The sequence below is a fragment of the Bombina bombina genome, chromosome 6 (assembly GCF_027579735.1).
Source record: "Bombina bombina isolate aBomBom1 chromosome 6, aBomBom1.pri, whole genome shotgun sequence".
Taxonomy (NCBI): Eukaryota; Metazoa; Chordata; class Amphibia; order Anura; family Bombinatoridae; genus Bombina; species Bombina bombina.
In genome coordinates this window covers 275420257-275432309 of record NC_069504.1, presented here as the reverse complement: position 1 = coordinate 275432309, position 12053 = coordinate 275420257, and the positions used below count along the sequence as shown (strand labels likewise).

General features: G+C 40.2%; 1 protein-coding gene across 1 annotated transcript in view; it reads right to left on the bottom strand.

The window, feature by feature from the left end:
- Positions 1-12053, bottom strand: part of HELB (DNA helicase B) — a 518950-nt gene that overhangs the window by 194307 nt on the left and 312590 nt on the right. The window contains exon 13 of the mRNA XM_053719225.1: positions 9879-9938. Within this exon, the coding sequence (XP_053575200.1) occupies positions 9879-9938 (60 nt within the window). The remainder of the gene's footprint in view (positions 1-9878; positions 9939-12053) is intronic.

The window sequence follows — 12053 nt, the reverse complement described above, 5'->3', positions numbered from 1 at the left end:
AAGGCTCAATTTGCAGAGCTTGCAATAAAAAGTTGTTTTTATCACAATTGGTGCCTTCGATTTATACATAACAAGCAGCCTCACTACCAGACGCCGGATTCTTTCCAGGATAGCTGCAGACCGGAGAGAGCCAGCTGGTCACCTCTCATAACCAGCTCGTATCCACAAGCACACTGGTGTGCTTTGAACTATTGTGAGTACCCTGTGTATAGACCATCTGTAGTTCGTCCTCACACTGTGCTTTTTGATACACACATTTGTGCACCTCTTCTCATCCATGTTTTAGAAGCGATTTGTTCCTGCTGGGCAAAGTTTGGAGGGTGCGGCCGAATGAAGTGCAATCTCTGAAGAGATTATCTGGAACTTTTTGCATAACAACCAGATATCGGAACGTCTTCATTTCGGAGTCAAACGGACTTTACACATTGATGTATCTAAACATCCAGCTTTAATGAGGTTCCATTTTCCATTATTTTAAATAGTAAAAGTGTAAATATCAGATATATTGTATCAATATATATTTTTATTCACATATGTATACAATATTGAGCTAGCATTTGTAGGTCTCTATCTGTACAACAGCGCCCTCTGGTGACTGAGGTCAATTTGCTTTTTGTTATAAGAGACTATTTAAATTCCAAGTATTAGAGAGTGTAGGTATTCTGAGAAGGGGGGGTAACAGAAAAAATATGTAATGTTATTTGAAAAGGAGGCAAAATGGATTAGTAGATTAGACAACCTAATTCCCCATTAAATAGGGAGATCACGTGGGGTACCTTTTTGTAAAATGATTTGTACATTATTATATTCTTTGTATACTATACAAAGAGAGGTTTTGCACTGTGTAAATAATTAATTTGTATAAAGCCAATTACTTTTTTTTATTATGTGGCATGTTCTATAGATATATAAATGTTTCTATTGCACAGTTTATTTAAGATGGTTTATTTCTTTATTTTCTTTTATGTATTTTCAGCTACAACTAGATGGCGCTGTTGCGGGACTCACATTGGACTTAAATAGGGTTGTATTGATCCTCTTGAAACCAGCCATGTCGAAGGGCGGATCCCGAAACGCGCGTCGCCTGAAAATGACGTCAGACACCGGCAACACTCGGTAGCAGCCATGTCTGTATGTGCAGCATACCATGCCAAATAACTATAAAGCCGCAAAAAGATTCACAAATTGGAGCACCCAACCATGAACTTCGGAGGTTCCCTAGGATTCTGGATGAGATCACCTCCTGTCAATGCAACACGGCTTACATTTGTTGTGATATACCATACTCAGTGCAATATATATTCTGGTGGACATAGTCCTGGAGTGCTGGATTTAATAATATTCAGCAAATGAAGGATGACCTTTATATCTTCACTTGAACTCAGGACTGTATTTGCACTTGAGAGTTTGGATGTGAATATACTAATATGGCAGTTGTTGCTTACATTATCTTATTCTGCTTAAATGCCATTGTGGCATGACTCTTTACAAAACCTGCTAAATCATCTATACTCTGTATCATTACAGTTGCTTGTCTCAAATACTGAACTGAATGTCAAAATAACATGAATGCTTAAAAGTGTCTTTACAATTGCCACTAATCGAGTGCTGGCCTAATCCTCTGAGGAACTTTCTTTTCATATATGAAGCAGTTACATGCATTGCATGCTTTCTTGTTAAGATGAAATTCCCCAAAGGACTGACGCCCAGTCTGTGTGTTTTTATATGTATGCACCTTTTTTCTATATGTGGTTTAATTATATTAAAGATGTTTATTTTTGCATTAATATCATTTTTGGGGTGTAATATTACCATCTCCTTTATTGCATATTTTATTACTTTGGAGTGCAGGGATATCATATCTTCTTATAAAATTTGTATGACTTCCATCTCTGGAGGAAGTTCTTTTATCCCGACCATTCATTTATATTAAATATATGACTGAGTGTGAGATTAACATAGAGGTGTCATCATATATATATATATATATATATATATATATATATATATATATATATATATATATACATACATATATGTGTGTGTGTGTTTATTTTTCTGCTAAATATGGCCAGTCTCTACAGACAGTAGAATGGTGGATCTCTCCAATGGAAGCGACATTTCCGAGTGCCCAAGATGCTGTCACAGCCATAGAAGAATGTGCAATGTGTTCTTTTGGAACCAGCATGTTTATTCAGCTTGCAGGTTTTGTAGATACACTGGACTATTAAAGGTCTTGGCTGGTAAAGGTGCTTTCTGACCCTGAAGAATAAGTATAGCTGACTAATTTTTCTGAAATCTTTGGTTTTGTCAAAATAATAATGTAGGGAATGAACATTTTATGTATTTAATAATTTTCATTAACCAGTTTTATCTGCGATGACAATAACTAAATAGGTAACAAATTCTGAAAAAATCAGTTATATTGCTGACCGTAGAACTTTAGGAGTGGCTGCAGAAAGACCTTGATGAAATTCATAGATCCCATAATTGTAATTCAGTAATGCTGCAGGATCCATGGAGAATATGTTCTAGATGCTATACTATATTTCAGAAGTGGAACATTTCCTAGCTTGTAAAAGCATGTGAATGCCTGGATAAGAAATATTTAATTTACTGTACCACATTTACTTAGCAACAAGGCCTTTATATTAAACATTTTTGGATTTGATGTGACAAAGGACCTTAATGCATTGCTCCCGGAACAATCATGAGTAACCAATGTGGCTGGACAGGAAGCTCCTGAAGAAAAGGAAATCAAAGTCTTCTCAGCCAATAAAGGATGACTAAATTAAACTTCTCCTTTCTTCTGATCCTGCTGAGAAGTTGAGGTATTAGAGCTGTTGGAAGGTATAAACCAAACTAAAAGTGATCGTAAATCCTAGCGTTTGTGAAACGCTAGGTTTTACCAGAAGAACAAATAAAGGGGATTTTCAGTCATGAAGTATAAAATCTTAATGCTTTAAGTTCCTTTATTTGTTTAATGTACAGAGAAACAGGGTAGGGGGGCAGAGTAAATATCGGACAGGTAATTCCAATATGTTGCTACACTTAAATACAGTGAAGAAAACAATAATTAATCATTTAAACCTTATTGAAATAGGTATATATACCTGTAGCAGAAACTAGACAAAGGACAAGTAACAACTAGCAAACTAATTATCTAAAAAAAGGTTTACAATAGAGTGTAAGAAGTCAAGCTCTGCAAAATGAGGTGAAATTATACGGAACTCTGCAAAACTAGTGGAAAAATAAATGGGTATATAATTCCATTACATTCACACTGTTATTTCTGCTGAGTAGAGGGTCCCCCCTCTGAGGAAGCATTCTGCGAAACGCGCATCAGGAGTCCTTAGGAGAAGCTTTGTCTGTGTTTTACTTTGCTTACCATGGATTAATATAAATCTCTAGCATAATTATTACTTGCCTATTCAGCTCAGCAGAAATAAACTTTAAAAGTAAATGTAAATGTAGCCCTTGGATTGTAAGGGTTAATTATATGTACTGGCACCCCAATATTTCCAAGAGATATATTATTTTCGCCCTCTGGTTAAAGTGTTTTTATCTTTAGCTTAAGTTGTTATGTATGAATGATCATTCGTGGATTTTTTTTTATCCCTTATTAAAGTTTAACAGTGTGAATGTAATGGAATGATATACCCATTTATTTTTCCACTAGTTTTGCAGAGTTCCGTATAATTTCACCTCCTTTTGCAGAACTTCTTACACTCTATTGTAAACCTTTTTTACAATTAGTTTGCTAGTTGGTCCTTTATTTGTTTGAAGTATTTGCTGCACTAAGCTCCTCAGGCAGCTCATGGCAGAATGCTATTTAGCTGTGAGGTGAGGTTTCAACCTCATAGACTATAGCCGTGCAGGCGCCAGCTGTGGTTACCTAAATGTTTGACGGAAGAGCTGTTTGCTCCACGTATTGAACATGATGCTGATGACAAAGAGCTGTTCAACAATGGAGGCTGGAATTAGTTATAAAACAAAATTTATGCTTACCTGATAAATTTCTTTCTCTTGTGGTGTATCCAGTCCACGGGTTCATCCATTACTTATGGGATATTCTCCTTCCCAACAGGAAGTTGCAAAGAGGACACCCACAGCAGAGATGTCTATATAGCTCCTCCCCTAACCCCCAGTCATTCGACCGAAGGCAAATAAGAAAAAGGAGAAACTATAGGGTGCAGTGGTGACTGTAGTTTTTAAAAAATAAAAGCACCTGACTTAAAGTGACAGGGCGGGCCGTGGACTGGATACACCACAAGAGAAAGAAATTTATCAGGTAAGCATAAATTTAGTTTTCTCTTGTAAGGTGTATCCAGTCCACGGGTTCATCCATTACTTGTGGGATACCAATACCAAAGCTTTAGGACACGGATGAAGGGAGGGACAAGGCAGGAACTTAAACAGAAGGCATCACTGCCTGTAAGACCTTTCTCCCAAAAATAGCCCCAGAGGAAGCAAAAGTATCAAATTTGTAGAATTTAGAAAAAGTATGAGGCGAAGACCAAGCTGCCGCTTTGCAAATATGTTCAACAGAAGCCTCATTTTTAAATGCCCATGTGGAAGCTACCGCTCTAGTAGAGTGAGCTGTAATCCTTTCAGGAGGCTGCTGGCCAGCAGTCTCATAAGTTAAACGGATTATGCTTCTCAGCCAAAAAGAAAGAGAAGTTGCCGAAGCCTTGTGACCTCTCCTCTTTCCAGAGTAGACAACAAACAAGGCAGATGTTTGACGAAAATCCTTAGTTGCTTGTAAGTAGAACTTTGAAGCACGAACCACATCCAGATTGTGCAACAACTGTTCCTTCATGGAAGAAGGATTCGGACACAGAGAAGGAACAACAATTTCCTGATTTATATTTCTATTGGAAACAACCTTAGGAAGAAAACCTGGCTTGGTACGTAACACCACCTTATCCGCATAGAAAATCAGATAGGGTGAATCACACTGCAGAGCAGATAACTCTGAAACTCTTCAGGCTGAAGAGATAACAACTAGAAACAAAACTTTCCAAGATAAAAGTTTAATATCTAATGAATGCATAGGTTCAAACGGAACCCCTTGAAGAACTTTAAGAACTAAATTTAAGCTCCATGGCGGAGCAACTGGTTTAAATACCGGCTTGATTCTGACTAAAGCCTGACAAAACTCCCGAACGTCTGGAACATCTGCCAGATGCTTGTGAAAGAGAATAGACAGAGCAGATATCTGTCCTTTTAAAGAAGTAGCTGATAATCCTTTTTCCAATACTTCTTGGAGAAAGGATAGAATCCTAGGAATCTTGACCCTACTCCATGAGAAACCCTTAGAATCACACCAATTAAGATATTTACACCATATCTTGTGATAGATCTTCCTGGTGACAGGCTTCCTAGCCTGGATCAAGGTATCAATAACAGACTCCGAAAAACCACACTTTGATAAGATCAAGCGTTCAATCTCCACACATTAAGGCGTAGAGAAGTTAGATTTGAGTGTTTGAATGGACCCTGGATTAGAAGGTCCTGCCTCAATGGCAGAGGCCATGGTGGGCAGGATGACATGCCCACCAGATCTGCATACCAAGTCCTGCGAGGCCACGCAGGAGCAATTAAAATCACCGGAGCTTTCTCCTGCTTGATTCTGGCAATCAGACGCGGGAGAAGAGGAAACGGTGGAAACACATAAGCCAGGCTGAAGGACCAGGGCGCTGCTAGGGCATCTACTAGTGCTGCCCGAGGATCCCTTGACCTGGACCTGTAACAAAGAAGTTTGGTATTCTGACGGGACGCCATCAGATCCAGCTCCCATTCCATCGACTTAGAAAATCGGCTTCCGAGTTCTCTACTCCTGGGATATGGATAGCTGAGTGATGGCAAGAGTGAGCCTCTGCCCATAGAATTATCTTGGAAACCTCCATCATTGCCAGGGGACTCCTTGTTCCCCCCTGATGGTTGATATAGGCTACAGTCGTGATGTTGTCCGACTGGAATCTGATGAACGTGACCACAGCCAGTTGAGGCCATGCCTGAAGAGCATTGAATATCGCTCTTAGTTCCAGAATGTTTATCGGGAGGAGGGCCTCCTCCTGAGTCCACGAACCCTGAGCTTTCAGGGAGTTCCAGACTGCGCCCCAGCCCAGAAGGCTGGCATCTGTTGTCACTATAGTCCACTCTGGCCTGTGGAAGCTCATTCCCCTGGACAGATGAACCCAAGATAACCACCAGAGAAGAGAATCCCTGGTCTCTTGATCCAGATTTAGCAGAGGAGACAAATCTGTGTAGTCCCCATTCCACTGATTGAGCATGCAAAGTTGCAGTGGTCTGAGATGTAGGAGGGGAAACGGTACTATGTCCATTGACGCAACCATTAGGCCGATTACTTCCATACACTGAGCCACTGATGGCCGAGAAATGGAATGAAGAGCACGGCAGGAAGTTAGCAGTTTTGATATCCTGACCTCTGTCAGAAAAATTTTCATTTCTACTGAATCTATCCCTAGGAAGGAAACTCTTGTAAGAGGGGAGAGAGAACTCTTTTCTCTGTTCACCTTCCACCCGTGAGACCTCAGAAAGGCCAGAACAATGTCCGTATGGGACTTGGCGATTTGAAGAGTCGACGCCTGGATCAAGATGTCGCCTAGGTAAGGAGCCACTGTTATGCCCTGCGGCCTTAGGACCGCCAGTAGGGACCCTAGAACCTTCGTAAAGATTCTTTGCGCTGTGGCTAACCCGAAGGGAAGAGCCACAAACTAGTAATGCCCGTCTAGGAAGGCGAACCTGAGGAACTGATGATGATTTCTGTGAATCAGAATATGCAGATAAGCATCCTTTAAGTCCATGGTAGTCATACATTGATCCTCCTGGATCATAGGAAGAATGGTTCGGATTGTCTCCATCTTGAAGGATGGGACCCTGAGGAATTTGTTTAGGATCTTGAGATCCAAGATTGGTCTGAAGGTTCCCTCTTTTTTGGGAACTATAAATAGATTTCAATAGAAACCCTGCCCCTGTTCCTCCCTTGGAACTGGGTGGATCACTCCCATAACCAGTAGGTCTTGGACGCAATGTAAGAATGCCTCTCTCTTTATCTGGTTTGCAGATAGTTGAGAGAGATGAAATCTCCCCTTTGGGGATGAACCTTTGAATTCGAGAAGATATCCCTGGGAAACAATCTCCACTGCCCAGGGATCCTGAACGTCTCTTACCCAAGCCTGGGCGAAGAGAGAAAGTCTGCCCCCCACTAGATCCGGTCCCGGATCGGGGGCTACCCCTTCATGCTGTTTTAGAGACAGTAGCTGGCTTTTTAGCCTGTTTCCCCATGTTCCAAGCCTGGTTAGGTCTCCAGACTGGCTTGGACTGGGCGAAATTACCCTCTGGTTTTGTACTAAGGGGAGCGGAAGCCGCGCCACTCCTGAAGTTTCGAAAGGAGCGAAAATTAGTCTGTCTGGTCCTTAACTTATTAGACTTATCCTGGGGAAGGGCGTGACCTTTTCCCCCGGTAATATCAGAAATGATCTCCTTCAGATCAGGCCCGAATAGGGTCTTTCCTTTGAAGGGGATGTTAAGAAACTTAGACTTTGAAGAAACATCTGCTGACCAGGACTTAAGCCATAGCGCCCTATGCGCCATGATGGCAAAACCTGAATTTTTAGCCGCAAGTTTAGTTAACTGAAACACGGCGTCTGAAATAAAGGAATTAGCAAGTTTAAGAGCTTTAATCCTGTCTTAATCCTGTCTAAAATCTCATCCCACGGAGTCTCCACTTGAAGAGCCTCTTCTAGAGACTCAAACCAAAAGGCCGCTGCAGCCGTAACTGGAGCAATGCATGCGAGAGGCTGGAGAATAAAACCTTGATGTAAGAAAATTTTCTTTAGGAGACCCTACAATTTTTTTATCCATAGGATCTTTGAAAGCACAACTGTCTTCAATCGGAATAGTTGTACGCTTAGCTAAAGTAGAAATAGCTCCCTCCACCTTGGGGACTGTTTGCCACGAGTCCCGCATGGCATCAGCTATGGGGAACATCTTTTAAACACAGGAGGGGGAGAGAACGGTATACCTGGCCTATCCCATTCCTTAGTTATAATTTCCGAAAACCTTTTAGGGACTGGGAAAACATCAGTGTAAACAGGCACTGCAAAGTATTTGTCCATTTAACACAATTTCTCTGGTACCACAATGGGGTCACAATAATCCAGAGTCGCTAAGACCTCCCTCAGCAATAAACGGAGGTGTTCAAGCTTAAATTTAAATGTTGACATGTCAGAGTCGGGCTGAAGTAATAACTTCCCTGAATCTGAAAGATCACCCTCAGATATCAAATCCCTTGCGCCAACTTCGGAACATTGTTAGGGCATAACGGACATATCTACTAAAGCGTCAGAAAGCTCTGTATTTGTTCGAGCCCCAGAGCTGTCTCGCTTTACTTGTAACCCTGGCAGTTTAGACAACACCTCTGTGAGAGTAGAACTCATAAATGCCGCCATGTCTCGTAAAGTAAAAGAATTAGACGCGCTAGACGCATCTGGCGTCATTTGTACAGGTATTACAGGTTCTGACCCATGGAGAGAGCTAGATGGCCTAATCTCCCTTCTTACAGTCGGAGAATCCTCTGGTGATATAATTTTTAAAGCCACAATATGGTCTTTGTAACTTATAGATAGTTCAGTACAAGTGGTACACATTCTAAGAGGGGGTTCCACAATGGCATCTAAACCTATTGAACAGGTAGATTCTTCTACGTCAGACATGTTTAACAGACTAGCACAGACACAAGCAAGCTTGGAAAACACTTTATTAAAGTAAAAAAAGCAATTTCCTCAAAACGGTACTGTACCTTTAAGAGAAAAAAAGTAGCACTTAAACTGCAAAACAGTGAAAAAAGTAGTAAACTCTTCGAAATTTTTACAGTATGTATGAGACCAAGGTAATATTGAACCCACTTGCAAATGGACGATTAACCCTTTGGCCCCCAAACACGATTGAAAAAAACGTCTACCACCGGTATAAAACCGCTAAACACCTCACCACAGCTCTGCTGTGGTGCCTACCTGCCCTTAGGAACGAACAGAAATGGAAGAAATCCTCCTTAGTGGTCCTCAGACACAGCAGGAATCCTCTAGAGAAGCTTGATGTCTTAGAATGAAAGCAACTGCGGCGCAAAAATAGGCCCCTCCCACCACACTCGATGTCAGAGGGGCCTTAAAGAAACACTCCTAGGAGTTTCTGAAAAAGACATGTGGACAAATAAACCCCAAAAATAAAGTTTAAACACTCTCAAAAAACGATCTTCATGTGTAAAAAGAAAACGTTTTTAACACCTTAATCACCAGTCACAAATAACATGAGTATTACCCAACCTTGCAAGCTTGATCCCAGTCGTTATTAAATCACTGCATATAGCTTACCACATTTCCAAAAAGGCTCTGTCAGCATTTTCTAGACTTTATCATCTCTCTAGAAACAGTTATACTGAACATACCTCAAAGCAGGCAATCTGCAGGCAGTTCCCCCAGCTGAAGTTTTCCCATACTCTTCAGTTATGTGTGAGAACAGCAATGGACCTTAGTTCTTCTTCTAATTTCTGCCTGAGAGCAAACCGTACAACGCCGGTACCGTTTCAAATAACAAACTCTTGATTGAAGTTGAAAACTACACTAAATCACCACATATCCCTTTATATCTCTTTATCTCTCTTTATCTCTTTATCTCTCTCTCTTTAAAGAGTTTTAATTAAAACATATTTAAATTTGTTTCATTCCTAAATGGTGCAAGTTATAGGTTCTTATCTGTTGATTAAATGGCGATGCACAGTTAAAGGCATTCAGCACCAAACAAAATGACTAAAATGCATACAAGAAATTAAATATACAAGTGCACAAACTTACTTTGTTAAATGTCCTGAAAAATGTTTGCAGCAGAGATCATTAATCAATGAACATTCTTTCCTAAATAAATATAAACACAAATAAAAGACCAATAAGTTAGAATAAAGTAAACAAACACAAAAAAGTTCATGTTTGGCCAGTGACATGCTTTGAAAATGCCCTGTGTGTATGCAAATTATTTATTGTTAATTTATGCTTACCTAATTGTATTTATTTCATGATGGTGAGAGTCCACGAAACATCACATGTAGGAGTTACACACCAGTCCACTAGGAAACAAATGAAGTGCAAAACAAGTACTGCTGCCAACTGTACAAAAGGTTGGGCAATGCTTGTGGACTCTCACCATCAAGAAAGAAATTAGTTTATCAGGTAAGCATACATTTTGTTTTCTTTCATCAGGTGGTGAAAGTCCGCAAGACCACATGTGGAAATCTATACCCAAGCAGTAAAGTCTATGAGATCACCATGTAATGGGGTTGGGGGGAGGGGAGAGTGAGACACAAACAGTTAAAGCAGGTATGTTACCGATCAGGCATTACAAGCACACAGAATGTTTTGCCTAAAGCAATACACATCAAAGTGATAAAACTAAGACCCAAGAAATGGCAACTAACTCTAGAGGATTGAGCAGTAATGTGATCAGGGGGAGTTTTCCCTACCAAAGAGTATTACTTGTGAATTAAGGCTTTAAACCAAACGGCTAAGGAAACTACTGTAGCATTCTGACCTTGCAAAAGCCAAAAAAATTCAAGTGAAGGCAAACTTTGATGAATGAAAGCCCGTTTTTTAAAAATGCTATTAAAAACTTGTATTCATCAAAGTTTAGAAGGCAGCTGTTTTGATTAAAAACTTACCTTTGTTTTTTTCACAGCCAAAGCAGCTTCCTCCACCCGGAGATCTTCTCTTCACACATCATCAATAACTAATCCAGCGTCCTCCAATCATGGCATGGCCTCAGGCAATGACTACCCTGGGGGGGGGAACCGTGATTGGAGGAAGCTGGATTAGTCATTAATGACGTGTGAAGAGAGGATCTCCGGGTGGGTGAAGCTGCTCTGGCTGTGAAAAAAACAAAGGTAAGTTTTCGTTCATCAAAGTTTACCTTCACTTTAACAAACAAAAAAGAAAGTCTATAAGACATAGCAATAGCACTTACTTTGAATTTCAAATGATCAGGCTTTTTTTGTTCTAGAAAATGTCAGATTGATTGTTTTACTACCCACTTCATCATATGACAGCCATTAGCCAATCAGACTCATATATGTATACAATGTGAATACTTGAATATGCTCAGTAGCAGCTGGTGCCTCAGAAAGAGTGCATATGAAAAGATTGAGCAAAAATTGATAATGGAAGTACATTAAAAAAGTGTTTTTTAAAAATTGCATGCTCCGACTTAAAAGTTTAATTCTAACTTTAAAGTTCCTTTATAAAATTGCGCCTCAGAATTCTTAGGAACTGGACATAAAGAACAAACCCCAATCTACTGGTTGATAGTATCTGTAGATACTACCTTGGGAAGAAAAGAATACCTAGTGCAAGGAACAGCTTGTCCAGAGGAAAAATCAGGAAATTAAGTTTGCAAAAACTGAAAGCTCGGAAACTCTTCTGGCTGAAGAAACAGACAAGAGAAAAAGAACCTTCCAGGATTAAAGCTAAAGGTCTAAAACCATGCATTGGTTCAAAAACGGATCCAACTGGTTTATTCCATTCCTTAGAAATCATATCAGAAACTGAATCAAACACTGGAAAAGATGATGAATGGCTGAGAGCTGCTGCTTGTCTGTGGCAGGAAGTTCCTCTAATTGCAAAGAAATTAAAACCTTCTATAATCCAGCATAAATATACACTAGATGAAATTAAATGACATATACTCTGCTAACAAAATACCCTTTTTATCTATGGGGAATTAAAAATGGTCACCCCTAAGGGATGTCCCTGATAAGCCAAAAGACAAAGAGGGATCACATTCTAGCCCTTGCAAGCACCAACATTTAACTGCTCGGGGCAGTCCTGATGAACCCCCCTGGGTATAGCCATTGTGGTCCATAGAACCTTTAACACTCTGATATAAGGGCAGTGTTGCAAAAATCTAAGGAATGCATGAGCTCAAACGGAGCCCCTTGAAGAACTCTTAGAACCAAATTAAGACTCCATGGAGGCTTGAACACA